Source organism: Mastigoproctus giganteus, chromosome 6, assembly GCF_048544385.1.
Source record: "Mastigoproctus giganteus isolate SK-2022 chromosome 6, ASM4854438v1, whole genome shotgun sequence".
Taxonomy (NCBI): domain Eukaryota; kingdom Metazoa; phylum Arthropoda; class Arachnida; order Uropygi; family Thelyphonidae; genus Mastigoproctus; species Mastigoproctus giganteus.
This window is the reverse complement of record NC_143580.1, coordinates 42,783,723-42,810,060: the sequence shown is the minus strand read 5'-3', so window position 1 is coordinate 42,810,060 and position 26,338 is coordinate 42,783,723. Positions and strand designations below refer to the sequence as shown.

At 37.8% G+C, this 26,338-nt stretch overlaps 1 protein-coding gene across 1 annotated transcript in view; it reads right to left on the bottom strand.

Moving 5' to 3' along the window:
- mEFG1 (mitochondrial translation elongation factor G 1) overlaps positions 1-26,338 on the bottom strand; it is a 154,524-nt gene that overhangs the window by 74,367 nt on the left and 53,819 nt on the right. Inside the window, exons 5-7 of the mRNA XM_090375087.1 lie at positions 24,515-24,631; positions 17,008-17,081; positions 16,729-16,805 (exon numbers count right to left, since the gene is read on the bottom strand). Coding sequence (XP_090231213.1) covers positions 16,729-16,805; positions 17,008-17,081; positions 24,515-24,631 — 268 coding nt within the window. The remainder of the gene's footprint in view (positions 1-16,728; positions 16,806-17,007; positions 17,082-24,514; positions 24,632-26,338) is intronic.

Below are 26,338 nucleotides of genomic sequence, written 5' to 3'. Positions count from 1 at the left end.
GAAATGTTGCTGTTAATAAAATATGTGTGTGTGTGTGTGCATGAACATGTGTCATGTTGTTATTATGTAAAATGTATGTATTATGTAATATAAACACTACAGTCAAAAAATCTCTGATGGACTTTTTTTTCACTATCTGTAGGAAAAGTCAACCCAGGGTAACATATCAACCCCTACTAACTCCAGCTGAGATTGGCAGAACAAGTAAAATTTCAATTACAGTGGCACTTATATAACAAAGGAACATATAATTAAGGATTTGGTAAAAATATTAATATTATTCATTTGGTGATATTTTCAAGTTTTAATAATAGTTCAAAACCACACGACTTTCCACAGAAATTGAAAAAAAAAAAAAAAAAAAAAAAAATTACACACAACTTATTTTTGAAAATTATTTGGAAAGTGTTAACATACATACAATTTCTTAATAACAATGGAATTAGCAGCATTTTGATCTGTCAGTGTTTGATCATATTGACATTTTCATCTTTTGGTGCTTTGACTGCCTCCAATAAATGCAGCACAATTTTCTGATAACAAACTGATTGACTACATTATAAAGTGTAACTAATAACAGAGCTGAGAAGCCAAATAATACATAGCATTGTATCAGAAATTTGTTAGATTACTATAGTATTATCAATTAATCAGTAAAATTTATTAATCTTATTAAATTTCATTGTTAATTAAACTATACTTAAACGGAATCATGACCCAAACTAGAGCAGCAACACAATGCTCACATATTAGCCAGAGTGCCGTGGCTTCAGGGAGACCGAAAGGGGACAATTCTCCAAAGCATCAGTCTAAAAAAATGTGCGAAATGTGAAATGTTTGCAAACCTGTCTAGAACAGGACATGGTCTAGCCAAGGAGGATGTCTTTGTGTGTGCTAGGTGTAGAGACTGTGAAGAAATTAGGTGCAACTTAGTGTTCTGATGGGCATCTATGAAAGTTTGAGGTGTAGGGTATAAACCCTTGAAGAAATTAATATGAGGGACCCATCAAGATCTCAGCTGCCCAACTCAATGTCAGAGCTCACTCCTGTGCATCAGGCAACACAGCGGGAATATCCAAGACAGAATGCACTGGTCCCACAAGAAGTAGTTATTGTTGGTGACTCTATTGTCAGGGAGACGGGGAATATATTATGCAAAAAAGATAGGTGGAACAGGACAAGAGTATGTCTGCCAGGGGAGAAAGTTGATGACGTTATAGGGCAGATATCATCTTTTAAGGGCACAAAAGGTGAGACTGTTGTACACATTGGCACTAATGACCTTAAGAGTAAGAGATTTGCTTAACAAGTACAGGTCAATGTTGAAAAAAAGTTGCGAGTTAGGAATATATGATGAGAGCCCTGTAAATCAATTCGGCCTTGAAGAAATTGTGCAAGGCTCATGGGGATAGACTTTTTTTCAGTGTAGTCTGTGCTTGCTAACAGGAGAGACTACTTCTAGAGGGATGGGATATACTTAAATAGAAAGGGTGCAAGAATATTTGCTGATGCTATCAAAGCAGTGTTAGGTGGGTCTGAAAACTGCTAGCTTGGGGGATTCATGGACTAAAAGATTAACAGTAACTACACGCAGAGCCGAAAATGATTCTCGCACTGCATCGTAATGAGCAGCAGCAGCATAGAGAGTAAGTTGCTGGGGGTCATCATGGAACAAGCAAATATAGGGGCTGTGTTAGGGTAACTAAGAGTAAGAATAGGTGCATGTATACTTGCATGTACACCAATGCTAGAAGTATAGTAAATAAATTTGATGAATCTGAAGTGCTGATCGAGGCAACAAAGGCAGATATTGTTGGGATATCAGAGACATAGTGTCACACAGATATAAGCAGTGCAGAATTGGAATTTGGGGAGTACAATGTGTACAGAAAGGACAGACAGGACAGGAAGGGAGGAGGGGATATGCCGTTAGTTAAGAAACACACAAAATCTATGGAAGTGCATCCAATTGATGTTGGTGTACAATGCAATGCTGAGTCTGTTTGGTATGACATAAACACTGGGAAAGGGAAATTGAGAGTAGGAGTGTGTTATAGGCCTAATAACTCTGATGAGTACAATGAACAGTCATGCAGAGAAATAGAGTGTGCCAGTAAATCAGAATGTCATGTAATGGGGGATTTTAACTTTCAAGATATTGACTGGAAGTTGTGGATTGGTCATCCGCACGCTAACAAGACTTTTGTGGATTTATTGGAGGATTGTTTTCTACAGCAACATGTTCGAGGGGCAACCAGAGGCAGTAGTACTCTTGATCTGATTATCAGCAGTGATTATATCAGCAGAACGAGTACAAAGAAGGGCAACAAGATTGGTGAGCGCTCTTACCAAGACGGGCTTAAGTTCTGCAAATTGCAGTGCCTGGAGAGTAGGCACCTGCGAGGTGATCTGATTGAGGTGTATACGGCCTTGAATGGGTTGAGCAAGCTGAACGCTGATGGGATTCTTCCTCTTGCTCAGATTAAGAACCTGAGGAGGCACAGATTAAAACTGAGGAAAGACAGTTTTAGAATAGATATGCGGAAATTTGCCTTTAGCCAGTGGTCGCTGATTGGTGGAACAGACTTCCATCTTTTGTTGTGGACGTTGATAGCCTATATAAATTTAAATGAGTCAGACAGACATTTGGAACAAATGGAGGGGTGAAATGGGAGGGTTTTATTCTTGGCTGATGCTGCATAAGCTTGCTTTATTGCATTGTATGCTTCTAGTAATGCTAATGCTAATGAAACTGTGTGTCTGGCACAAAGCTTCCTCTCTAATCATCGGGACAGCCATGTAGCCTTGATGCTTTAAAGGTTTGAGGGCATTGTCAACTACATGTCAACAACTGTTCTTTGAGGTTGTCATAGACATTCTCTCAGATATGCCAGACAAGCTGTACTTGCTACCTGTAAGTCTAAAATGCTGATGGAACTGATATTCGGGTAACACTCAAGTCAAGTGGACCCAATTTCGGCGAAGTCCGGATGGTCTGTGACAACCAAATCCTCTGCTTGCACCTTCACGATGGTGGGACTGTTAGTAATCCTGGGTATAATGCGAAAATTTATTTTGCATCATAATGCAAAAAAATAAATTTTCGCATTATGAATCCAGAGCACGTAGGCCTCTTTTATTAATCCTGGGTATAACCTCCATGCACAAGTATGTGGTGGGTGACCATCCAGGTGTGAACCAATGTAAGCAGGGGTCGAGGTGTGGCACCCACAACACAGGGAGGAACGCCGCTCCTCTATGTTACCAGGCAGTACTAGGTGGTAGATGACTCTCATCAACCGGTGCAATACCACCACTTTGCTTATTGGAGGCTTGAAGTGGTGGAACCCATGTTTAGTCTCTAGAGCTAAGTTCCGGTCAACCCTTCCCCATCTCTTCCATCATGCAGTATGATTGATGACTTTTGAGGTTATGATGAACATCGTGGTGAGATCCAATATTCCTTACATTTCGAGGGTACAGCTCTAAAACGGTGTTTGCAGGCCAGCCGACAGTTAGTACACCGGACCGAACCTATTGGTAACTCTCTAGGAGGCTTCCAGATCAGCTAGTGTATAATCTACCTCTACTCTGCCAGATAGTGACTGGAGGGAGTCCGAGTAGTGTGTATGCGGGGAGCATTGTCAAGGCCACATTATGTCAAGGATCTGGGTATATTCTTACCACATGTACACCATATCCAAAAATTTCATTACTTCATACAGCATGTCCCACCCACTTTTTCTTACTATAAAATACACCATGAATTGTCAAACTAATAGAGCAAGCTTATCTGTGAAAAGATCTAAACCTCCCAAGCACTTCCTAATTCAATCCACAAATATACGTGGTCTCAATTCTAATCTCAACGATGTCCATTTCCAGTCTGCCAAACCCCCTGTACTTTTTCTGACAGAATCTCAGTTATCGGTTGATTCAACTACTGCTCATCTCAGATGCCCAAATTGTTCGCTGTATGATTCTTTTCGCCTCAAAGGTGGTACTTGTGCATATGTCTGTTCTGATATTCCCTGTCAGAGACTTGGCAATTTGGAATCTCCTCTCTTTGATCTTCTCTGGCTTAAAATCTCTCTACCTCATTGTGTCAAATTCGTCTGTTGTCTCTACCGTTCTCCCAACTCCACTAATCACTCGGAGCTCTTTAACTTCCTCTCTTTGTAACTTGACTTTCTCCAGTCCAACTTTCCTAACAGTGAGGTAATTTTCCTTGGTGATTTTAATGTTCACAACTCCAGCTGGCTTCCGTTTTCTAGTCACACCGACGCAGATGGTCGAGACGCTGAGGCGTTTGCAATTACTAATGATCCTGCACAGATTGTTCATTTACCTACAAGAAACCCGGACAATTCTAATCATACAGCCAATACGCTTGATCTTTTTCTCACAAACAACCCTTCTAAGTACACGGTCGAAGTGAGAGGTCCTTTAGGCACTTCAGATCACAACTTGGTGATTATCTCTTCTCCAATGGAACCTTTATCTCATGCCTATTCCCAACCTCGTGTTGTTTGGCATTACAAGAAGGCAAAATGGGATGACCTGCGAGACTTCTTTTCTTCTTTTCCTTGGTCGGATTACTGTTTCAAAACTTCTGATGTCAATGTTTGCTCAGATCGTGTCAGTGAAATTATTCTTGTAGAAATGGAATCCTTTATCCCACACTCCACTTTAAAATCTCGTCCTTTATCTAAACCTTGGTTTTCCAATAAATGTGCTAAGGCTGTTCAAGAGAAGAATGTTGCATATCATAATTGGTTTGTTTCTAATTCTTCAGTTTCATTTTCTGCTTACACCAAAGCTCGTAACAATTGTAAAGCAGTTATTAACCAGTCCAAACTAGAGTTTGAACAGGGTAAGGGTAGAAAACTTGCTTCTTGCCCTAATGGTAGCCGAGCATTCTGGTCTCTTGCCAAAGCTATTGGCCGCAACTTTAGCCCATCTCTGCTCCCACCTCTGTCCAAACCAGATGGTTCTGTTGTCACTTCAGCCAAGGATAAAGCTGACCTGCTAGCATCCCATTTTTCTTTCAACTCATGCATTAACGATCTTGGTAAAACACCTCCCAGTATTCCCAACACGCTCCATTCAATGCCTCCTGTGGTCGTCCGTCAAAAGGATATCAGAAGGATTTTGACGAATCTTGATGCTAAGAAAGCTCCAGGTCCTGATGGTATTTCTCCACTTCTTCTCAAAACCTGTGCTCCTGAACTTTCTCTTATTCTTTCCCGCCTTTTTTCACTTTCTTATTCCAAAGGTGTTTTTCCTTCTGCTTGGAAATTTGCTCATATCCAGCCAGTTCCTAAAAGGGTGACAAATCCCTCCCATCCAATTATCGTCCCATTGCAATTACTTCTACTCTTTCTAAAATAATGGAGAAATCAATTAACCGCCAAATTTTAAACTACCTAGAAACCTTCCGCCTGATCAATGATCACCAGTATGGATTCCGTGAGTGTCGATCCACTGGTGATATTCTGGCTTATGTTACCCATTTATGGACTAATTCAATGGAAAGGTTCGGTGAAACACAAGTAGTTTCTCTTGACATCTCAAAGACTTTCGATCGTGCTTGGCATAAAGTTCTTCTAAACAAGCTTCCATCTTATGGTTTGCCAACTGTTTTTAGTAACTGGTTATCCAGTTTTTTCTCTGATCGCTCACTGAGGGTGATGGTAGATGGCTCTCTGTCTTCTAACTTCTCCACTAATGCCGGTGTACCCCAAGGTTCAGTTCTTTCCCCCACTCTTTTCCTCTTGTATATTAATGACCTTTTTCCATTGACTGGAAATTCTATCCATAGTTTTGCCGATGATAGCACATTGCATTCCACTTTCCATTTTGAGAAACCTTGTCCTGCTCAATCAGCTTCAACTTCTTGAAAATCTGCTACCAATTCCTTAAATGCCGATCTTCAGGTAATTTCCCAGTGGGGCAAAGACAACTTAGTTGATTTCAACCCTTCTAAAACTCAGTCTTGTCTTATATCTCGCAAAAAGGATTCTTCTGCTCCTATGCTTATCTTCAGTGGCACTCCGATTTCTAGGCAAAATGATATATTTCTTTTGGGGATTACCCTGACTTCTAATCTCTCTTGGCACAAGCACATTACAAATATTGCTTCTTCTGCATCTAAAAAACTTGGTTTTCTCTTTCGCTCTTGGCGTTACTTTTCTTCCAAACAGCTGCTCACTCTGTATAAATCACAAATCCGCCCTGCTATGGAATATTGTTCCCATATCTGGGGTGGTGCTTCCAAAACCTCTCTCAGGCTTCTTTATTCCATTCAGAAGAGGGCAGTTAGGTTAATTAATGACTCATCTCTAACAGAGTCTCTGCACTCGCTGTCTCATAGACGTACTGTTTCTGCTGCATGCCTCTTCTACAGATACTTCCATGGGCACTGTTCTTCTGAATTAGCTTCTATAATTCCTGCACTCTTTCAAAACAGTCCGAACATGTGCCGCCACCAGCCAAAATCCATTTACTGTCCAACTTCAAACTCACAGAACCAACTTTTCATCTTCCTCGTTTATTCATTCAACTGCCGTTTTCTGGAACAACCTTGCTTCATACGTATTTCCTGAAAATTACAGTCTACAGAAGTTCAAGTGCAATGTCAACAAATATCTTCTTTCGTCTTCTCAACCTCCAACCCAAGCACGGTACTAAGTACTATAGTTTCTAACACCTCTCGTGTTTGGGGTTTACATAAAAAAAAAAACAACAAAAAAAAAAAAAACATATCAAACAAACCAAAACACACTTGGATGTCATCAAAAATCTATGAAGAATAGATCAGAGACTTTTTTTTTTTTAAGATCCCAAGATGAGCAGGGAATAGAAACAGAAACATTTTGCTATTTATGGATAAATGCATTCCTTGTTACCATGTGAATGGCCTAAGTGCAATCACTGTTGAGTACCTGCAACCTAACATGATATCAGTTCTTTAGCCACATGATCCAGGTGTAATCCAGTGCTTTGAAGAAAAACTATTGAAGAATGCAATTAAACAAACCTGTGCTTTGTCTTCAAAGCTAAACACAATGCAAAATTGACATGTTGCAAGAAATGTATTTATGTGTTTCAAGTGTGGGATGCGGTTCACAAAAAAAATGCACGTGTATCCTGTACACATGAAAGATGTTTTATGTGAAAACAAAACATCTTTTGTGTAAAATAAATTCCCGAAAACCAGAACCGTTTTAAAATTGAACAGCTAGAACCAGTTATCAGTGATGTAACATTTTATGCCCATGCCAACTACTTACTCTACCGAATCAACGTTAGTTATTGAGTTAGTGTCATTTAGGGAGCAGCAGGCATGAGCTTATGTTCATGCTTGCTATTTCCTAAATGATGTCTTGCATATTCCCTAAATGATGTCTTGCATACTTCCTAAATGTTGTCTTGCATTTTCGTTACCAATCAAGTTTTACTTGGGTCCGAAATATTTAGTACGAAATTTGTAATGTTTTATGGTCATGCCTGCTACTTACTCTAGTGAATCAATGTTAGTGGCTGGCTGTATTAGCGTCATTTAGGAAGTGATGTAATTTGCGTCATTTCGGTTTCATATTTTTGCCAAATGGCCGAACACTGACTGTTGGACTGAAATTTAGTATGTACTGCCAAAGATTTTTTCAGATCAAGAATCCACGTTAGTGATTGCATTAGTGTCATTTAGGAACTGACATAATTTGCATCATTTCTGCTTCACATTTTCGTGATCAACTGGTTTTACTTCAGTTAGAAATTTAGTGTGTGCTGCAAAAGATGTTTTCACATCAAAAAGTGATATGCAACTGCTTCAAACATGCTGGATTTGTCACCATGAATGATGCAATGAATGAAGCTTCATATGCTTCTTCCTCTGTTAACTGCAAAGAACAGTCCAGTAATAGTGAATACATTTTTAAGGATGTGCATTGCTGCCTAACTTAGAGGTGGGAATACGTTTTAAAGACTGTACTGAAGTGGATACATATACAGCCACTCCGCAACTTATGCAAGGGTTGTATTCCACGGAACTCTACGTAAGTCGATTTTACATAAGTCAGAATTTCCCTAAATGCTTAGGCAGCACTCGCAACTCTGTGCGCTGAATTTGATTGAAGCAAAAAAGAAATGTTCGACAAACATGTAAATAGAATTATTTATTCAATTTTTTTAATCTTACGCGCAGGAAAAATTACAAAAGTGTACAAAAATTTCGAAATTAGCAAGTTTTACATTTCAAGCATTGTTGCCAGAATTAACTGTCCAGCTGATAAGCATGCCACTGTGGAAGTTGATGGCCGTGGAGATTAAAAGGGGTTTTTGAACACATCACAAAATTCCTCTGCAGCTGCAGAATCGGCACTGGCGACTTCATCACATACTTTAATGTTTTGGAAACCAGTGCAATGCTTGAACCTATTAAACCACTCATTGCTTGCCACAAACTTGACTTGGGTTTGCCGTACTTATCCTTAATATCTTCATAAATACTTCTTGCTTGAAAGGTCATTGGACTCAGGATCACTTGTTTCTGAATCTGAATTTATATCCATATTATTAATATGCTTCAATATAGCACCCGAACACTGTTGATCCTTTAACATGTTATTTTATATGCGCACCGTCCCTTAAAATAGTATTCACTGTTGAAGCAGTGATACCTAATTCCGTGCAATAGATGACAAACTTTGTCCTGCTTCATACTTCTTAATTAATCATCTTCATTTCTAAATCAATTTTGTTGTGTTTCCTAGCACTGCCAGCACTTGCACTTTCTGTTGGTCCCTTTCCCTTCACCATTGTAATAAGTAAATAGGAATGAAGAGAAGATTCTGAAAATTTATTTGTTTTTTATATGACTGAAGATTTCAGTAAAGGGGAACCCATTTCACCAAAAACCCCACAGAATTCCAGTTATTGCTATTATTGCAAATGCAATAAGATTGAGTTTATTATTATTATTATTAGCTATATGGTGCAAGGGAGCCTGAAGCTTATGCTGCACCAGCCAAAAAAAAAAAAAAAAAAAAAAAAAAAATTCTGAATTACCCTGAGAGAGAGAGAACAAGAGTCAGAAGTAGAAGGGAATCACCAAGAAAGAGAAGAATGATGATACCAGCTCAGGACCCTGGGTGTGCCAAGCCCATACTCTATCTGCAAAAAGGCCTCTAAGGTTGGGGTTATACATACCACAAGTTTAGATACACCAACCATTTAAATAACTGATTTAATGATAAAATAATACTGGATAGTATACTGAACTTATCATTTCAGTATACTATCCAGTATCATTTTATCATTAAATCAGTTATTTAAACGGTTGGTGTATTTGTCTAAACTTGTGGTAAGCCCATACTCACTAGATGGGAGCCCCTGGGGTTACAATCCTTTTACGACCATACTAACATAAAAGCTCAATAAACCGAAAGTGCAAATTGTTTTTATTGTTTTATGGTAGTGGTCTCCAGAAATGCGTTTTAGAAAAATATCACAAAAGAACTCATTACAGATGTCATGGAACCTAAAATTCGTAATCATGAAGAGGAACCTATATGGCTGAGAAAGAAATTTAGGTGAAAGATGCTCATCAAGGATTAGAACTTGTACATGGTTTTTTTTTTCACATGCAGCCTAATTGCAAAAGTGAATGAACTGCTGTCATGTGCCTTCATAATTCTCTTTTAAACCATACTCTGCCACCGAAATAGTGCATTTTGACATTTATTTTAAAGTTTGAAATCAATTCCCCTGCCTATGGTTTTGCCTTGATATATATGCAAGTATGTACACATAAATACTATACATATGTATTACTGTATAAATATACACTGAGTGGAAAGCAATCATGGGATACCTACCTAGTAACAGGTAGGCCCACCTTTTTTGCCCAGATAAAGGCAGTCACACGGTGAGGCACTGAGTTTGCTAGTTCATGAAAGCGTTCCACGGGTATCTCCATCCATGCTTGTGCACTGCTGTCCATAATTCAGTTGCATTCCTGGGTGGAGGATCTAAAGCTCGAATGTACTTTTCCATAGCATCCGAAAGATGTCCATAGGGTTCATGTCTGGTGAACCTCATGGAGCATCTTTCCATGCTGTGGAGGCCATTCCATGGTGGTAAAATCTGCTGAATGCTCTTTGAACCATGTTCTAGTCACCACAGCTCGGTGGGGATGTGCATTTTCCTGCTGGAAGAGTCCATTGCCCTGTGGGTGCACGATGACCATGAAAGGATGCAGATGGTCTGCAGGATGGACTTATAACCTGGACCATTCAGAGATGCATCTAGCCATACTAGAGGTCCCAATGTGCCAGATGAACATGCTCCAGATCATTACCGATTGATTGTCCACCTGCTTGAACAGTTCCTTGTTGACATAACGGGTGCATAGCTTCGTGTGATTTCTGCCAGATAGGCACCCTCCCGTCAACTCAAAATAACTGGAAAAGGGACCCATCGAACTAGGGGACTTGTCTCCAATCATCCAAGGTCCAGTGCTGATGTACTTTTGCCCAGTTGAGGTGTAAAGTCCTGTGTAGTGGTGTTAGCAATGAGACTCTGGTGGGTTAGCGGCTCTCATAACCTATTGTGGCTAATGATCGCCTCATGGTCTTGGTATAGATGTTTCTGGCACCTCCCTCGTTGAAGTCTGTGCCACTATCACTCTCCAGTTGGCTGAAATAATGCAAGACAGACTTCGACAACCACGTTCATCTACCAACTTTCTCTGCCCACAGTGCTGTCCACAATGAGATGTTATTCCGGATGTGGTGTATTCCTGATACACTTTTGATATTGTTGAAAGGGGATAGTGCAATTTCTGTACCACCTCTGTAATAGAATGACCCATGCGTCGGGCACCCACTATCATCCCTCTTTGAGACTCTGGTGGGTCAGCGGCTCCCATAACCTACTGCGGCTAATGATCGCCTCATGATCTTGGTGTAGATGTTTCTGGCACCTCCCTCGTTGAAGTCTGTGCCACTATCACTCTCCAGTTGGCTGAAATAATGCAAGACAGACTTCGACAACCACGTTCATCCACCACCTTTCTCTGCCCACAGTGCTGTCCACAATGAGATGTTATTCCGGATGTGGTGTATTCCTGATACACTTTTGATATTGTTGAAAGGGGATAGTTGAAAGGGGATAGTGCAATTTCTGTACCACCTCTGTAATAGAATGACCCATGCGTCGGGCACCCACTATCATCCCTCTTTGAGACTCTGGTGGGTCAGCGGCTCCCATAACCTATTGCGGCTAATGATCGCCTCATGATCTTGGTGTAGATGTTTCTGGCACCTCCCTCATTGAAGTCTGTGCCACTATCACTCTCCAGTTGGCTGAAATAGTGCAAAATAGACTTCGATGACCACGTTCATCCACCACCTTTCTCCGCCCACAGTGCTGTCCACAATGAGATGTTATTCCGGATGTGGTGTATTTCTGATACACTTCTGATATTGTCGAAAGGGGATAGTGCAATTTCTGTACCACTTCTGTAATAGAATGACCCATGCGTCGGGCAACCACTATCATCCCTCTTTCAAAGTCAGTTAACTCACAACATTTATCCATACTGACATCGAATTACCATCTACTTGAATACAGTGTACCTGCATACCTGCCAGGAGGTGGATTTGTCCACTAGCAAGAGTGGTTGACAGCATTGCATTGCCCAGGATCCAGGTATGCCATGAATTGTCTTTTCAGTGTATATGTACGGTAATTACTGTACATATGTACATGTACAATTTCTGTACCTCCTCTGCAATAGAATGACCCAGGCATCAGGCACTCACTATCATCCCTCTTTCAAAGTAGGTTAACTCACAACACTTATCCATACTGACATCAAATTACCGTCTACATGTATGCAGTGTACCTATATACCTGCCAAGTGGTAGGTTCACCCACTAGTGAGAAGGGTGATAGTGTCGTGCTGCCCAGGATCCGAGTATCCCACGAATTCTGTATTTTAAGTGTACATGTACATATGTACAGTAATTACTGTACATATTGTACATGCATATTTACAAATTAATCTTCACATCTGGTGAGTATGGGCTTGGCATACCCTGGGTCCTGAGCTGGATATCATCATTCTTATCTTTCTTAGAGATTCCTTTCTACTCCTCTCTCTCTCTCTCTCTCTCTCTCTCTCTCTCTCTCTCTCTCTCTCTCTCTCTCACACACAGGGTAACTTGGGAATTTTTTTTGGCTGGTGCAGCATAAGCCTCAAGCTTCCTTGCACTATATGGTTAATAATAATAAAAATAATACACCACAGAATCAATGCAAAATGTAGTCTTCATTTTCTTGTTCAACACTGTAGTATACATGCTGAATCAGATCATACTATATTATATTAATAGAATTACATTAAATATTCAAAATTTTCTTACATCTTTTGGAGATTTTTATGAACCATCGATATGACTATTTTTTTTCTCATTCCCCTGGGGGAGTAGCTATAAAAAGCTTTGACTGTATTGTGATTCACATGGTTTAACACATCATATAATAAGATCTGTATAAATGTTTACAGACTAATTTGCATATTCTGTTTGCTGAGAAACCCAGGATAACCTGCAATGGTAACTCAAGTTTAAATAAATGGTGGCCTTTTGATGATGTCATTATTGTTAAACAGGTATCAACAATTCAGGTTCGCCGACAAATAACAGTGTCATCTACAGTATGAGCATAAATTAAAGCCTTAGTCTCATTTGGTCAATGAAGGGGTCAAAGTTTCCTCAAAGAGGAAAACTGAATGCAGAATTTTAGATTATTTCAAAAATATAATTCTGCAACCTTTACTTCTGTCCTTTATGAATTTCTCAGTCTCTAATTAGATTTGCAACCTCAGATTTTTCCAAATAAAAGTGGTAAGTTGCAAACCCACTATACTATCAGACGGTGAAACAATTGCACCCATGGACAAGCAAGGTAGGATTGTGTGTGCAATTATGTTCAGTCAAGAATTAATGTGATTGGTGAGTTAATAAAGTTATCCTAGATATGGAATAAAAAAGCAACCAAGAGACCAAAGTCATGTTGTTGTTGTTTTGGTTTTTAGGAGCATTAGCAACTAAGGCCATATTGCTCCGGGAATATGCTGTGGTCATTCCCTGGCCTTTCCGCATCCTCCGTATTTGGTGGTCATGGGCTCGAACCTCGGTCTAATCAAGAAGCGTGTGCTATGCACTGCTGCTCCTGCCCACCTGGCTACGGAGGCGCCCCAAATTCATGAAATGAAATGCAGAGATGTTGTGTCTTATGTAGGGTGGCTCTTAAATGTTAATTCAACTTCACCATAATTATCTGTGATGTATAAAAGACTCTATAAAATGGCCAGAAATGAGTGCAGTGCTGTGTTTGCACATTCTTGTTATTGTTTTGTTTAGTTGTTTCTGGCCACTTTGTTATAAGGAAGCCAATTACTAGGAAGGTTGCTTCTCAATACCCATTCATGCCACAACTATACAGGTACTATTCTAAACGTATTATATCCAGCACCCACAGGTAAAAGTGCATCTTATGGGTACCAACAAACCCAAATTATCATGTATGGTGGTCAAAGAATTCCACATCCACTGGAGGCAGTGCAATATCAGTGAATGTCAGCAGTTCCTACACCCAGAAAAACTGTCTGGGTAGCAGAAGGTGGATAATCCCATTTCTTGAAAACTGGAGATCAATAAATCCTATCCTGGAAGGGAAAGGGCTAGCATTAAAAAAAAAAAAAATAAATAAATATATATATATATCCTGTCCCTAAAGGGATACTATAAATAAAATAAAAAATAAATTTAAAAACAATAATAAAAATATAAATAGAAAAAAAAAAAAAACTAATAAACACTAATAACAGAGTTAAAACTATCCCAAAGGAAGTAAATGAATCTCAAATAAATAAAATAAACTTCAAGTCAAGCCATAAAAGTAGTCTTCCAAGTAGTCAGTCCAGAAGTCAATTTAATTGTTGACCCAACAGGACAACCGAGTAGTGTAGTATGTCAAGTCATTAAATGCAGATAGGAGGTAGCAGTGATTTCTGTGCAAGTTAGCAATTATGTTCAACAGAATGCATCAGATGAGACCAAGCAAATTAAACATCCGTAAAAGGATCTATTAAAAATCAGTGTAGTAAATTCTTGTAGAGCTGAGAAAGTATTTCAATTTGCAATATTTCTTATTTCCAGTAGAAAAATTTTGTATTGTACTAGATAATGTTTGTCTTAAATCTTGGTAAATTGAACAAATGAATAAGTGGTTCCAATCTTCAGAGATGCTACAAAAACAGGTATCTGACATAGCTAGATTAAACTTAAGACAATGAGCCTTTAAAGAATCATGGCGAGCTAAAATGTATATAAGAAGGCTTGGGTAAAACCAAAGCTGATTACTTTTTGAGATCATGAACTTAATATCAAATATAAAACACTTGGTCACTGCTGCTTTGGTTGAGGAATTCCATCTCACTTGCATCTTTTATATAGCTCAGTCCAACATTTTGCACTTTCATTCTTCAGGTCAGCAGTGGGATCACAGTATAAATCAGAAAAAGTTATAGGATATCCTTTACAAATACAATAAGCAAAACTTTTGTATGTGAGATACAGATACAGAAGCAGTAAGCCTGCAAGAACTTGTAAAGATATTGAAACTGTCCTACAATTCTCAGAACTAGCAAAAAAGTTCATTGGATACTTTCTAGTTTGGTTTGAACTGTAATAAGTTTGGTCCTATGAAATCATATAGTAGCTGCATATGTGATGATTGGAATAAAAACTGTGTAATATAGAATTCTGAGAGTTTCCTTTTTTTAAACCCCAATCCTACCAATAGATTCTGAACAACATGACCATAAAAGATTTAACTTTTTTTTTGGAAAAGTTCTGAATGTGTAATAAAAATGACAAAATTTTCCTCCAAAATAATCCCAAAATGCCTATGGGTGGGGTATGAGAAGCAACCAGTTTGACCTAGACTTGGACTTTGATTTCATTTTGAATTTGAACACAATCTCATTTCTTATTTCTTCATGTGAAAAACCAGTCTTATCTTAAATTTTTAAAGTAAAAATTATTCAAAACTTATACAGTTGGAGAAGGATGTTATGTGGTGGTTTCCATGAAATCTAGATTTCTACAATGACCACTCTTATACCATGAATATTAAGACAGTTTATTTAGCTATTAACTAAATCATTTTACATTAAGCAGAACATGCAGTCGGAATTGACAAATTCGGCAAGCAGGAGGCAGGCAACAGCCTATGTATGGTCTGAGAATGGGTTCTGGCAAGGTTCCTGAAACGTTACCTTAATGTATAGTGATTTAGTTAATAGCTAAATAAACTATCTTAATATTCATGCAGTATAAGATTGATCATTATAGAAATCTTGATTCCATCCAAAACTTCTCCCTTAGTTAAATCGTTATCTAGATTATAAAGCAACATTGCTGGATCGAGCTCCTTAGGTGCTTCTGAGGAATAGATCAGCCTCAGAAATAAATTTAGAGGATTCAATAATGTTTAAATTCTCCTCAGAGTTTTATCTCTATTACTATCCCATTATTCTTGATAGCTTGAAGTACCTTGATTTTAATCTCTTTCAGATCACTTTTTTTTAGGTTTTTTTAATCCTTAACATCTCAGCTAGTTGTGAGCCGCAAACCATCAGTAGCTTTAATAATAATGAGGTTCTGAGGCCTCTTAGTAGGCTGTATTTTAACAGGAACAAAACTAGAAGTGCTGGAAAAGGGAATATAGAAATCTCTGATAGTTGTTGTTTCTGTCAAAGCAGAAGTATGTGTAACTGTGTTCTCAGGTAAGGATAAGGATTCCTTTAGAACACTGACATAAGACCTTTTTTCAGGGATGTTTTTTATTATTAGGTCTTCAATACGACCTTGTTGGAGTTGGTCATTTCAGGTTTAAGTTATTGAATATTTTTATTTTGTAAACTTATTTTGTTTGTAAATCTATTCATCAAATGAAATGAAGAACAATGCAAGCCTATATTCTTTTTAATATATGTACGTACGAGAAGTGCTAAGTGGCACCTGGAACGTCAGTTCAACTTCAAACTACTTAGTGATGATACAGACTCTGTAGATAAGGTCAGCTGTGTGAATTTGTGTGGTTTGCATAGTGAGTATTGAGTTCTGTTGTTGTTCTGGACACTTTACTACCAGAAAGTAGTGATCACTAGGAAAGCAGCTTCCTGGTACATGCACCTGCCAACAAGGAGGCAGGCCTCTACTGGACACAACAGCCCTGAAATAGACCAATATCCCTCCTATACTGGAGGCAATGCTAAATGAGTAGTGTAAGCAAATCCTGTGCCCTTGGTGTCCCAATCAGGTTTATTCTTCTTAATGGCTTTTTTGCACCAGTAAAAATCTAAATCAAATCAAAATCTTAATGGCTAATAAAGTGATTATCAGTTGTGCTAATAAAGATAAAAATCATAATGGAAACATAAATTTAAACATCATAATTACAGTAACAGCCACATCAAACTATAGTCATAAAAATAATACAAATTTTTATAACCAGAAATTTCACATGTAAAATGCACGCTATTTTATTTTTTAAATAATAATGATTTATCTCTAAAAACGAGATAAAAAATAATAATAAATAAATAAAAAAATAAATAAAAAATAAAATTTTCTTGATTGCAATAATGATTACCATGATATCTATTTCGGTTGGTGTTTTCTCTTCAAGAAACATATCTCCTAGAGTCTCATCCACATTGGCAACATGTTCTATTGAAAAATAAGATTATATATATACATAAGAAAATAAATAGCATCAATTAAAACAATTTTTTCATTGGCAACATGTTCTATTGAAAAATAAGATTATATATATACATAAGAAAATAAATAGCATAAATTAAAACAATTTTTTAAATTTTATTATATTACAGTTTACTTTATTAAATGATAAATTTCATGTTTTGCTTACCAACAAGTTCTTGTCGCCTTTCTTCCAATTCTGATGTAATATATGACGGAACTTCATCTTCTCTTACAATTTCCCTAGAAATAATCCATAAAAAAAAAAAAATTATATTTTATTTATTAGAACTTCAGACTATACTGGAAAATGCAATACATCACTAAGATCTATAACCTTCCTACTGATATTCAGGATAATAAAACTCTACATACTTAACTATTTATTTAGCCCTGAGGCAGGTCACAAATATTCCTCCAGTTCTGTCAGGTATGACATTGACATTGATTACCACTCTCTGTCTTCTCCACCCAGTTCTGAGGGGGAGAAGACAGAGAGTGGTAATCAATGGACACTGCTTATCGTGGACTAATGTTATTAGTGGAGTCCCTCAGGGCTCAGTGTTGGGTCCATTATTGTTTTCTGTATTTATAAATGATATTGATGATGGTATATCAAGCTTAATGTCCAAGTTTGCAGACGATACAAAGGTTGGCAGGGTTGTCAAGGACACTACTGACACTATGCTGCTGCAACAGGATCTGGAAAGGTTGAGCAGATGGGCTGAGAGGTGGCCAATGAAGTTTAACATTGACAAATGTAAAGTACTACACATGGGAAACAGCAACCCCAGAGCAACGTATCAACTCTGTGGTACTACATTGACAGTGGTAGAGAATGAAAGGGACTTGGGGGTGGTTGTGCAGGCGGATATGAAGTTCTCTGAGCAGTGCAGACGGGCTGCAAGAGCAGCTCATGGAGTATTGTCAATGATATACAGGAATTTTTCCAGCAGGGATGAGGAGGTGATTATTCCCTTGTATAAGGCAATGGTCAGGCCACACCTAGAGTACTGTATACAGGTCTGGAGGCCTCATTTCAAGAAGGATGTAGAGCTGCTGGAACGAGTACAGAGAAGGGCAACAAGATTAGTGAATGGAACAAAGGGGTGCTCTTACGAAGAAAAGCTTAAGTTTTGCAAATTACAGTGTCTGGAGACTAGGCACCAGCGAGGTGATCTGATAGAGGTGTATAAAGCCTTGAATGGTTTGAGCATGCTCAATGCTGATGGGATTTTTCCTCTAGCTCAGAATAATCACCTGAGAGGGCATAAATTCAAATTGAGGAAAGACAGATGTAGGATAGACGTGCGGAAATTTGCCTTTAGCCAACGGGTAGTTGGTTGGTGGAACAGACTTCCATCCCTTGTTGTGGAGGTTGATAGCCTAAATAAGTTTAAGGCTCAGCTGGACAGGTATTCTGAACGAACAGAGGGGTGAAGTGGAAGTGGTTTTTTTTTTTTTTTTTTGGCTGATGCTGCATAAGCTTGCTTTCTTGCATCAAATGCCTGTACTAATGCTAATGCTAATGTATAACAGATAGAACTTGCTCCCTACACTCTGTTTCAATCAATATTAGGCATTTCAACTTAAAACTTATGATTACATTGGAAGATACAATACATTTTATTAAATAATACCACACAACAACAAGCTAACATTAATATGCCTTGCTCCAATCCACACCTGGGCATATCACTATTTTGTTCTTTCTTTCTTTTTCATTTTTTGTAAATAAAACTAATATAAATTTAAAAATATGTATCAATATATATTTAAAAATTGTTATCACTTGTAATTGGTATTTTGATTAATACTAAAAAAAATTACTGGCAGTTTTGAATGCAGTACTGCATATTCTGTCCCAAGGTTGAAGAGACACTGATCATGGGAGTGCAATCACTTTTGCATAAGAACGGAAATTAAATAAAATTAATAGGAAAAAAAAAAAAAAAAAGGCTCTAATGTTTATTGTGCCAATTCTTCCACAAGTTAGGTTTATATAAAAATTTATAGATCTAAATTTATATAACAGTAAATGCTGTTAATACCATTAAACTGTTTTTTGTATGCAAGAGTTTACATAAAATAGGTGTAAAATAGTTAAGATGTTTTTTCTTTAGTGTCATTGTAGGGGTGAAATAGAGTGTAGGAGTTTAAAATACTGATGGAACTTATATCAACCTACTTGTGAGACAAGTGGACAGAACTTTGGTAAAGTCAGTCATTTTGAAATAAGCAAATCCTCTACTTGCATCTTGACAATGGTGGGACTGTAAGTAACTCTGGATATAACCACACACACACATATGAGCGAAGTCTGAAATGTTGCACCCAGTACACTAGTGATGACTTCCCAGGTGTGAACCAACATAAGCAGGGGTCATGTGTGGCTTCCACATTAGAGAGGAATGATACCCTTCTGTGTTACCAAACAATATTAGGTGTTAAATGACTCATCATTATTCAATGATGAGTCATTGAATAATGAAATCTTTGCTTACCAGAGATTTAAGGTGGTGAAACCCATATTTAGTATCCAGAGAAAAGTTCTGAAAATCCTCCATCCATTATGCAGTACAAGTGATGACTTTTGAGGTTATGATTGGCATCATAGTGAGATCCAATTTTCCTTATATTTCATGGGTATAGCTCTAAAGCAGTTTTTGTTGGCTGGGGAGCAGATGTCCACCAGACCAAATCTATTAATAAGTCTCTAGGATCAGTGAGTGTATACTCTGCTACCTCTATTCAGCCAGCTAGTGACTGGAGGAGGTCGGAGTGGTCAAAGGCACATTGTGAAGGAGCTGAGTATTATCTTGCTGTGTGTATACCATATTCAAAAATGTCATTAATTCATAAAACATGGTCCATCCTCTACTTTCACTTTATCTACTGAATGCATCATGAAGAGTCAACCTAACAGAATACACTTCTCTGCTAAAAGATCTGCACCTGCCATAAACTTCCTTTAATTTCAAAGATGTAATTAATGGTGTCTATCTACATACAGTCTGGCAGGTCCCACTTACATTTTCCCATAGAATCCCAATTATTAGTTGCCCTGTTTATTCACTGTATGACTTCTTTCACTTCAAAGGTGCCACTTCTGTGTATGCTTGCCCTGATCTTCCTTATATGGAATCTTCTATTTTTGATCTCCTCTGACTTAAAATCTCTCATTCTGCCAAATTCATCTGCTGCTGCAATCATTCTTTCAACTGCACTAATCACTCAGATCTTTCTGACACTTGACTTTCTCCACTCTTTTAAAATTGAGAAAATTTTCCTTGATGATTTTAATATTCACAACTCTATCTGGCTTCAGTTTTTCTAGTTGCAGAGAGAGAGAGAGAGAGAGAGAGAGAGAGAGAGAGAGAGAGAGAGAGAGAGAGAGAGATTTGGTGGAGATGCTGAAGCTTTTTAATTTCTAAATGACCTTACACAGATTGTTCATTTACCTACCAGAATACCCGACAATCCTAACTGCACAACTAACATTCCTGATATTTTCCTTACAAGAATCCTTATAAAGCGTGAGAATGTAACTACCATCAGGGGGTAAAAGGAAGGGATTTTGCTTTTGCAAAGGTGACTACTGTGGTCTGAGACAATTTTTAAATTCTATATAGTGGGATGAACTGATGATATTACTAAAAGCAAATTCTAAATGGGAAGCATTCAAATAATTAATCTTGGAAGCTACTAGGCTTTTCATACCAACAAAGAAATATTGTTCAAGGTTTAGGCCTAAATGGATGTGAGATGAACTAATCAAGTCATGTGGCAGAGAAGAAAAATGCATGGAATACATATAAATTAACAGGTGACACAGAAGTTTATGGTAGATATAAGCTGATTTGTAATCAAGTAACATAGGAGGTTAGGCAAGCAAAGACAGATTACGAAAAATCTTTGACAAAGGATGTAGAGAAAAACAGCAAAGAGTTTTTTACTTCATGTAAACTCTAGAAGGGAAGGGATGAATCAGATTGGTTCACTTGATATCAATGGTTCAACTGCTGATGATCCTGCTCAGGTAGCTAACAAACTAAATGACTATTCTGCATCTACATTTACACATGAGGAGTTATTCAGGGAGGGAAATGCCAAAGGTGTATTAAACCCTGGCAGTGAGCTCAATGATTTTGTAATAACTGAGAGCCAAGTGGAGGAGAAACTTTTGAAGATAGACATAAGAAAGGCACCTGGGGTGGATGGGATCTATCCAGTTATATTAAAGGAAGTAAGCAAACCCTTAGCCATAATTATGACAGCTTCCTTGGACTCAGGGGAGGTATCCATGGACTGGAGATGTGCAAATGTGATGCCAACTCACAAAGGAGGATCAAGTGACACAAGTAATTACTGACCTGTTAGTTTAACTTCTGTTCCAGCGAAATAAAAATGGTGGCATTGGTTAAAGCAGCACTGCAGGATCATCTAGACAAAACTTCAGTTATAGCTCAGACACAGTATGGGTTTGTTAAGGGGAAGTCTTGTCTGACCAAGTTTATTGGATACTATGATGTGGTCACAAAGGAAAGGATGCAAAAAATGATTTTGATATCACAGACTTGGATCTTAGGAAAGCTTTTGATACTGTTGCACATGGAAGATTACTGTACAAATTGGAGCAGTATGGTATTAAGGGCAAGTTTCTGCTATGGATAAAGTGATGGTTGGGTGGGAGAAGATAGGGAGTGGTAATCAATGGACACTGCTCTTTGTGGACTAATGTGATTAGTGGAGTCCCCCAGGTATCAGTGTTGGGTCCACTGTTGTTTTCTGTATTTATTAATGATATCGATGAAGGTATATCAGGCTTAATGTCTAAGTTTGCAGATGATATGAAGGTTGGCAGAGTTGTTAATGACACTAATGACAATATGCTACTGCAACAGGATCTAGAAAAGTTGAGCAGATGGGCTGATAAGTGGCAACTAAAGTTTAACATTGCCAAATGTAAAGTACTGCATATGGATAGCAGTAATCCTAGAGTAACATATCAACTGTGTGGTACTACACTCAGGGTGGTAGAGAATGAAAAGAACCTAGGGGTAATTGTGCAGTCAGATATGAAGGTCTCTGAACAGTGCAGACAGTTTGCAAGAGTAGCTCATCATGTCTTGTCAATGATATACAGGAATTTTTCTAGCAGGAAAAAGATGTTATTATCCCCTTGTATAAGGCAATGGTTAGGCCACACCCTGAGTACTGTATACAGGTTTGGAGGCCAAATTTTAGGAAGGATGTAGAGCTGCTGGAATGAGAACAGAAAAGGGCAACAAGGTTAGTGAATGGAACAGGGTCGCTCTTAGAAAGAAAAGCTTAAGTTTTTCAAATTACAGCATATGGAGACTAGGCATCTGCGAGGTGATCTGATTGTATAAGGCCTTGAATGGGTTGAGCAAGCTCAATGCTGATGGGATTCTTCCTCTTGCCCAGATTAATCGCCTGAGGGGATATAAATTCAAATTGAGGAAAGATAGTTGTAGAATAGATGTGCAGAAATTTGCCTTTAGCCAGTGGGTGGTTGGTTGTTGGAACAAACTTCCATGTGTCGTTGCAGAAATTGCTTAAATAAATTCAAGGCAAAACTAGACCAACGTTTGGAGCGAATGGACAGGTGAAATGGGAAGGTTTTTTTTACTCCACAAAGTGCTGAAAGCATTCCACGATAATGCTGATTTTTTTTGGCTGATGCTGTATAAGCTTGCTTTCTTGCATCATATGCCTCTACTAATGCTAATTTTAGTGGTTGCCTAACCATCTCGGATTATAGTTTGGCGATGGTCACTTCTCAAATGGCACCTCTTTCTCACGTCCTCTTTCCCATTTTCAGCCTCATATTGTCCAGAATCATAAAAATGCAGAATATGATGATCTGAATGATTTCTATTCTCTTTCCTTGGATTGCTGTTTTAGGTCTTCTCAGCCTAATCTTTGCTCAAATTGTGAGTGAAATTCCGGGAGGAATAAAATTCTCTCTTCTTTTATCTAAACCTTGGTTTTACAATAAATATACAACAAAATAAGAATGTTTGTTTTGTTTGTTGTTTGGTTTTTAGGAGCATTAGCAACTAAGGCTATATTGCTCCAATATATATGCGGTGGTCATTCCTTAACCTTTCCGCATCCTCCGTATTTGGTGGTGACGGGCTCGAACCCCAGTCTAATCAAGAAGCGTGTGCTACGCACTGCTGCTCCTTCCCACCTGGCTACGGAGGCGCCTGATAAGAATGTAACATGTATTCAAATCTCTAGCTTCGTTTATAGCCCGCAACAATTGTAAAGCAGTTATTAATCAATCCAAACTAAATTTTAAAGGTTAAGAGTAGAAAACTTTTCTTCTCCATACAGTAATCAAGCATTCTGATCTCTTGCCAAAGCTACTGACCACAACTTGTTCATCTATATTCCCACCTCTATTACAACTTAATGGTTCAGTTTCATCCTCAGGTAGAGATAAAGCTGATTTTCTAGAATCCTGTTTTACTTCTAACTCTTGTATTGACAATCTTAGTAAACCAACTCCTACCATACTCAATACACTCAGAAGGATGTTAGAATTCTGAACAATCTTGATGTCAAGAAAGTGCCAGGTCCTGATGGTATTTCTCTCTTCTCCAAACTTGTTCTCTTGAGATTGCTCCTGGATCGTATTCCATTGGTGTTTTTCATTGTTTGGAAGTTTGCTGATATCCAGCAAGTACCTAAAAAGGGTGATAAATCTTTCCGATCCAGTTATCGCCCACTACACTTCTACTCTTTTCAAAGAAATAAAAAAATCCATCAAACACCAACTCTTAAACTATCTCAAAACTTCCATCTGATATTTTTTGAAATTGGGTATGCAGTTTTGTTTCTGATTGATCACAGTGGTTGACTGCAGACAGCTCTCTGTCTTTTAACTTCTCCACTAATGTTGATGTTCTCCTAGGTTTAGTTCTTTTTCCTTACTCTTTTCCTATTGTATATTAATAACCTGCTTCCACTGATCAAAAAACCTATTTAAGTTTTGCTGATGATAGTACACTATAGGCAGTGAATATAGAGTTGTGTAAAAGTAAAGACATGAAATGGACTGCTCAATTCTGTTGGCACACTGATTGAACTGTGCACTAATAGCATCAATAACTCATTTTTGTTTATAGGTATACATTTTTATATGTTTTTTGTTTATGCTGAGATTACTCTATTTACATAAAATAAACTTTTCATAAAATTCCCACTGAACATGGAATGGACTGCTTGATTCTGTTGGCCCAGTGATTGAATTCTGGGCTTCATTTTTATTTGTTTTTTTGGTTGTTTTAAGGTTAGTTTATGTACATGGAACAAACTTTCAATAAAATTGAGTTTTGTTCTGATTTACAGTTCAATGCAAAAGTAAGTTTAAGTAAGTAATTTTATTTTTCAATCTTTACTTATGAATTTTCTGAATTTTATTTCTCAACATTCCAAAAATTATAGCACATTAAAGAGGCTCTCTCAAAACACAGGTGGCAGCAAATATGTTGATTCTGGATTCTGTTCAAATGTGAAAGTTCAGGTTAGTTAATGTGAAAGTTCAGGTTATCATATTTAGTAACTAAAAAATAAATAATCTTTATTATAATTCTTATAAGTTTTTAGTATAATATTTTAAAATTATTATCCTAAAATAATCTTACCCATAATTGCCATCAAAATAGACTGCTTTGCGGTGAATGAGATCTACTACTCCTTTATGTTCACTTTCTAATCCAAGAGGCAGTTGCAATAAAGCTGTATTCATATGCAATTTAGACCTGGAAGGAAAAAAACAATAAGAATAATGTGACTGATAATACCAGACACAAAGCAGCTGAATGTCATCAATATAATATAATACAGTACGAACTGAATTATATAGCCAAAGCCAATAATTCAGGAAAATTACATGGGGGGAGGGGGAGTGTTAAACACTACTTTACACTAAGATTGGTATAATTATACAGCATATGTATAATTTGGAATTAAAAAAATGCCAGAGGTAATTCTAATTAATGAAAATAATTGGAACCTAAATGTGTTCCAATTATCAATGTATTTCCTATTAAAACTCATGTGTGTCAACCATTTGGTTGGTTATATGTTAGCTACGTGATTTGTTTCCTCTGCTTTTTCACGATTTCATCATATACAAGACAGTTCCTGTTCAATTGTCAGCCCACTAACAAAAGCCTTCCACCACTGGCAACCATTGCTGTCGCTCACCTCATTATCATCTCAGTGAAGAAAAAGCTAGTAAACTACAGAGGTTCAAGAGCTGGCTTCAGAAGGAGCTTGCTATCTTCCTCTAGAGCAGGGTTCGGCAACCTGTGGCTTTTTGTGCATGTTACTGCGGTTCTTTAACTTTTAGCCCACATGTACAACAAGCGACATATTTCTGTAAGCAAATTATTTTTGAACAGCAACTATATTAAAAATAATTCAGGAAACCGTCTGAACAATGTGAGTTTCTCAGCATGTTTCAAGATGAAAATTACAGCATACTCGCCTGATGTTGGAGATGCGCTGAAGAAGTTCAGCAGAAAAGTCACATTAATTCGTACCTAATTGGATGTTTAAGTTTTTTCAGTATTAATAAATAATATTTCAAAAAATTTATTTTTTTAATAAAACACCTTCCCACTATTCCATTTCTTAAAAAACTCCCCCCTCATCCCAGCTTGAGCTGAGGTGAGGCTCTTCAGATTCTTTTTTTTTATTACATCAAAAATGTCCCGTTTGCAGACAACACGAAGGTTGGCAGGGTTGTTAATGACAGTACGCTACTGCAATAGCATCAATAAAAGTTGAGCGGATGGGCTGAGAGGTGGCAACTGAAGTTTAACATTGACAAATGTAAAGTACTGCATATGGGTAGTAGTAACCCCAGAGTACCGTATCAACTGGGTGGTACTACACTCAGGGTAGTGACGAATGAAAAGGATCTGGGGGTAATTGTGCAGTCAGATATGAAGTTTTCTGAACAGTGCAAAAAGGCTGTAAGAGTAGCTCATGGTGTCTTGTCAATGATATACAGGAATTTTGCTAACAGGCATAAGGGGGTGATTGTCCCCTTGAATAAGGCAATGGTCAGGCCACACCTTGAGTACTGTATACAGGTCTAGAGGCCTTGTTTTAGGAAGGATGTAGAGCTGTTGGAATGAGTACAGAGAAGGGCAACGAGATTGGTAGGTGAAACAAAAGGTTGGTGTTACCAAGAAAGGCTTAAGTTCTGCAAATTGCAGCTTCTGCAGACTAGGCACCTGTGAGGTGATCTAACTGAGGTGTATAAGGCCTTGAATGGATTGAGCAGACTCAATGCTAATGGGATTCTTCCTGTTGCTCAGATTACTCACCTGAGGAGGCATAAATTCAAATTGAGGAAAGACAATTGTAGAATAGATGTGCAGAAATTCACCTTTAGCTAGCGGGTTGTTGATAGTTGGAACAAACTTCCATCTGTCGTAGTGGAAGTTAGCAACTTA